Genomic DNA, 5281 nt, shown 5'->3' with positions numbered 1-5281 from the left:
TGACGCGTGGATGCCTATTGGTCCCGGTTGGTGCCACCAACCGGGACCAAAGGCCCTCCTGCCTGGGCTCAGCGGACAGGCCACGTGGAGGCCCATCTGTCCCGGTTCTGAATTGAACCGGGACTAAAGGGTCAGGGCATTAGTACCGACCCTTTAGTCCTGGTTCATGAACCGGGACTAAAGGCCCTCACCAACCGGGACTGTAGGCCTTTTTTCTACTAGTGTGGATCGATCCATTGATTAAACAACATGCAACTTCTACATGAACACATTCATAATAGCAACTAATCTCAAGTTCTCAACAATGGAAATGAACGAAGCAACAATTGGGGAGGGTTTATTGGCTAAACATGAATATAACTAAGAGCATGGAGCTTATTCGATCGAGAAATCAATGGCGGCATGCCTGAGTCGGAGGCAGCCTAGCCGATGTAGTACATGGGGTCTGGCAGCTTGAAAGTGCGGGCCCCTTCAGGCGCGCCGAGGATGTCACTCCACTGGTCGCCGATATTGCCGACGATGACGTACCCGGCGTCCTGCAGCTTCTGCCTCTCACCGGACTTGTAGGTCACCGCGGAGCCCTTGAAGCCGGGTTGCTTCAACAGCAGGTTCATCCACCCGGAGATGCCCTGGCGGCGGAGGTTGGTGACGGTGATGGCCCTCTGGTCCTCGGTCCGGCCGGTGAGGAACACTGGCTTGATACCGACCGAGCGCAGCTTGTTGTACAACCGCTTCGTCTCCGGCAGTGCGGGCGCGCTCCCCTCCCGCACGTATGCGTTGAAACTCGTCGCGTTGAACGGTGTAGCCCTGCACTCACATGTATATGAAGATATATTAATGGCAGATTCAACTACATCAGCTGCTAGCAATTATGCATATCCAAGAAACACAGTGTGTGACCTAGATTGTGGTCCAAGTGGCCAAACAGTCAAGTTGATGAGTGGTAACTAAACCCAATGCTCTGCATCTGTACGTAAGGCGTGCATGAGCAGTACATAGTTGTGGACTAACGAGACTGATGACCGGGATCAAAGGGGTCAGACGAACTGGGACCAATGGCCCCCGAGGCCCGGCCGGCTCCGTGGCCTCACGAATCAGGACTGATGCACCCATTGGTCCCGGTTCGTAGGAGAACCGGGATTAATGTCCTTTTCTGCCCTGAACCAAAGTCTTGTTTTCTACTAGTACACGTGCATGAGCAGTACTTAGTTGTGGACTAACGAGACTGGTGATCAATTAAGTTGGCCATGTGGAGCGTATAAATCAATGTATGACACGGCGAGGTCCTACTCCAGCAGCATCACGCTACTGTTTTTCTGGACCAAGAACGAACGCCAAACATAATCGCTAGCTGTGGTATTTAATCTCATCGTGCACAGCTTTGTATGGAGCAGCACAGCTTTGTTGATTCCTTTGATAAATTAGGTCTACCGTTTGCAACGTTATTGCAAAGTTTCGGCTTTCAACAAAAAAGGTTAGCTTTGTCATGATTGTAGTGAGGCAAAGTTACTCTAACCCCTCGATTAGTTAGATATGTTGTGATAAGCTGTTCATCCTACTTTTCTCAGACGTGCTTGTATGCTTTTATGTTCCCTTTTTCTAGCCGTTCAGTGTAGATCTGCTTTAAATTTCTTAGGGCAAGGTATGATTTACTTTAAAATCGCGACGCACTAGCTCATTCATCACATTAAAAATATATACAAGGTAGTTATACTACACACAGCTACTTAATCATAGTTTCGAACTAAACCTTTCGCATCAACTTGGCTAGATATGATCTAGGCTTCTACTAAGTTTCAAGTTAATTTCCATTTTGTTTCAAGAGAATCATCTTAACTAAGGAAATATAGTGTTCCAACTCAACAAAAAAATCCCCGAATATTAGTGTTGCAGCATATGCAACAATGCACAAGACGTTCTGACTTCTTACATCTTATTAAATAAGTATTATCCATCTAAACTAAATTAAGCATAAATAGTTAGCAGGTATGGGTTGATAAGGATGCTTGAAAAAGAAACCGTCCGATAAAGTAGCTAGCCAAGTGGACAACAGATAAGGTCCTACTCCGGCCACCACATACACATGCACATCACAGCACACATCTCTATCTCTAACTATAGTACTAGTATTGTATGTTTCCCTCTTGTTTTAATTTATTGATCACTCATACGAGGGACATATATATGGTCCTGCCGGCTGTCTCTGTGACTGTGATTAATTTGAGGTGACCAGCAATGATGATGTCCAAGTGTCCAACACGTCCAAGTAATACATTTCTACATTTCCACTTTTAGTCTCATTTGCTTTTCCACTTTCATTCATTAGAGATCTTACGATGCCACAGTGCTACTCTAGCTAGTGAGTTGATTTTAATTAACGAGGTCTAGTCAGATTTTTAGTTTATAAGAAGAGTGCAGGTCCCTGCTTAGATGCACCTGCAATAGATGGCTAGTACTCCCTCTGTAAACTTTTACAAGAGCGTTTAGATCACTAAAGATCTAAACGCGCTTATATTTGTTTACATAAAGAGTATAATGCACTACACATAGCATCAGTAGTGTGTATGTATACAATCGAGTACGTACCCGAAGCCGTGCTTGGCGTAGTAGGGGAGGTTGGAGAGGGTGGTCTCGTCGATGTCGAAGACCCACACCTCGTTGCCGTTGCCGGCGAGCTTGAGGGAGTCGATGTAGGCGAGGGCCTGGTCGATGACGATCTTGGAGTCACGGCGGAAGTGGCTGCCGAGCATGTAGTGGCCGACGTAGCCCTCGCAGCTGGCGGGCACGGTCTTCCAGTCCCGCACGTTGTGCGCCTCCACGCCCAGCACCCAGCTGTCGCACGCCACTCCGGCGTGCTTGCCGGAGCCCAGCAGCGGCCGCAGCGCATGAATCAGCGGCGCCACCACGGCCTCGTCCACGTCCGCGGCCGAGGTCGGCATGCGGATGTTGACCTCCCACGCGCTGCAGGAGGCCACGAGGAGAGCCGCGGCGACGAGGAGGAGCGTCGTCGTCGTTGTCCCGGCCTTTGCCATTTCTAGTATGTGTGTGTGATGCTGCTTGCTGAACTGAGGTGCAAAGAGTGTGGGATGGCTAGCTCGTTAAATAGGTAGGGAAGGGAAGCTGCATCGATCAATCCTAACACGGTGTGTGCGTGAGTGTGGGCTAAAGGTAATTTAACTGACAAATCGAAAGAGGGAGGGGTTGGTGTCATGCATATGATAATGATACCTAGGGGTCGCTTTCAGAGCGTGGGACACGAGCGAGTCGTTGGGGATAGGAGGAGAGAGTGTCATCGACGCGGATAGGACCGATGTGATCCGATCTTGATGGTCCAATAATTCAGTTAATTATAGCATGCATACGTGCCATGCAGATCACTTCCGTCTACTACCACAACTTTTGCCCAGCTTCTGTGAATGAGGGGCGATGACGGCGGCACCCTCGGCTCGCTTTAGTGTTTATAGTCATCGCTAGGTGGTCTACAGATCTAAGTGTAATTTTTATTATTTCTACTATATTCATTTTACTGTCATGATTGATAGATAGATAAAAAATCCACAAAAAATGAAATGCAGTACAAGCGAATCCTTGGAAAACATTTCCTATAGGATTCTCTCTTACGAATCAAATAATCAATGCACGAAAAAATTTATGAGAATCCTCTTATTCAAAGAGGCCTATCACTTTGGTACTCCACTATTTTGGAGTACTAATAGTATCTATTTTTTGTGCGCCTCACTCACCCTCCTTTTCATTTTTTTAATAACTGACCCACTATTTGTGATGCGTGAGTGAGAATGCACTGTGTGCAGCAGCTCAGCATTGTGGATTCCTTGATAAAAATAGGCCTATCATTGCAGCTTTATTGCAGAGTTCGGTCTTTCAACAAAAGGTTCACTTTGTCATAATTGTGGCCAAACAAAGTTATTCGCACCACTCGATTAGTTAGATGCCCTATTAAGTGATAAGTTGTTCGTTTTTTCTTTTTCCAGACGCGCTTGTATACTTTTATGTTTCTTTTTCTAGCCGCCCATTGTAGATTCACTTTTAGTTTCTTAGGACGAGGTATGATTACTTTAAATCGTATTAGCTTGTTTATCACATGCTGGTTCGCAAAATAGGAGGCGTTATGCCCAACTAGTTAATCCAAGGAATAGTGGTGTAGCATGCAACCATGCACAAGATATTCTGACTTCTAATTAACATCTTCATACATAGCTTTTTGTTGTGGAGAAGCATATAAAAGTATTATCAGTCTAACTGACGATTACATTTTTTTTTGGTTGTTCACAAAAACAGTCTTATTTTGAAGTTTTGTATAATGTTTCATTGAGTTTCTCTATTGTTCAAAGTCTATCATAATATCACCTTGAGTTTTTTATTGTTGCATTAAAGTGCAAAAAACATGCAAGTGTATGTTTTTTTTTGCGATCTAACTTTAAGTGTTATGTCTTTTTTTTAAGCTAAGTGTTATGTCTTTTAGAGCTGATGTTAGACGCTAAAACACTCCATTTTATGACACTAATCACGTCGTACAAAAAAGCCCGAGAGAAGATGGTAGCAGACGCTCTCTCTGGAGTAGGTGATGTAAATGGATGTTAAAACTTTGCAAGCTACGGACCTTTTTGTAAAACGGAGGCAAACTATTTGTCTTGTCCCATTAATTAAGAGAGATCTAGAACAACATCAATCGAAAAAAGATAGCTAACAATGAAAGGCTAAAATAATAGAACGGGGCTACTCTTCCGGCACAATGTTTCCCAAATCCTTTGCCCCGAGCTTTGACCCATGTTGCCACCTCACTTCTAATGTGTCCAAGGATGATGCTTGCCATGGTCGAAATACCTTGGAAGAGATGCACATTTTTTTTATTCCAAATTGTCGAATTAACTAGCATAGTTAGGGTTTCCATAGCCTTCCTCTTATGATTCTTGTTGGACACCTGTTTAGACCAACATTCCTTGACCGAGGTGTCCACACTCCAGGGTTTGGTGTCCAAAGGGACCAAGCCAGTCTCTAATCCAGCTCTGAACTTTATTGGAAAGTTACATACAATACATATGCACACAACATGCAAGCCACAAGAACAATTTCGTAATCGTCACTTGTACACTATCAGTGGGCACAACTTCTCGTTCCTCTATGTGGGCACTTGGTTGACTCTGCCGACCGTTGTTTGGTGGTCCGCCAATTACGATCCCTTCCTCCAACGGGTCAAAATTGGCCCATTAGTGGAGGGGTACATAATAATTGATCTCAAGTTCTCAACAATGGAAATTAA

At 44.9% G+C, this 5281-nt stretch overlaps 1 protein-coding gene across 1 annotated transcript; it reads right to left on the bottom strand.

Moving 5' to 3' along the window:
• Positions 1 to 236: 236 nt before the first annotated feature.
• Positions 237 to 3093, bottom strand: LOC119292161 (stem 31 kDa glycoprotein-like). The gene is made up of 2 exons (XM_037570994.1): positions 2587 to 3093; positions 237 to 807 (listed from the first exon to the last, which is right to left on the bottom strand). The coding sequence occupies exons 1-2, from the start codon at positions 3030 to 3032 to the stop codon at positions 423 to 425; spliced, it is 831 nt and encodes a 276-aa protein (XP_037426891.1). The 5' UTR covers positions 3033 to 3093; the 3' UTR covers positions 237 to 422.
• Positions 3094 to 5281: the final 2188 nt, after the last annotated feature.

The sequence above is a fragment of the Triticum dicoccoides genome, chromosome 4B (genome assembly GCF_002162155.2).
Source record: "Triticum dicoccoides isolate Atlit2015 ecotype Zavitan chromosome 4B, WEW_v2.0, whole genome shotgun sequence".
In the NCBI taxonomy this organism is placed as follows: domain Eukaryota; kingdom Viridiplantae; phylum Streptophyta; class Magnoliopsida; order Poales; family Poaceae; genus Triticum; species Triticum dicoccoides.
This window is presented reverse-complemented; position numbering and strand designations above follow the sequence as displayed.

Bases quoted from the DNA above. Each gene is read 5' to 3' on its own strand.
- LOC119292161 (XM_037570994.1), bottom strand. From the start codon at position 3,032: ATGGCAAAGGCCGGGACAACGACGACGACGCTCCTCCTCGTCGCCGCG. The intron at 808-2,586 runs GTACGTACTCGA...ATGTGAGTGCAG, and splicing joins TACGCCAAGCACGGCTTCGG to GGCTACACCGTTCAACGCGA.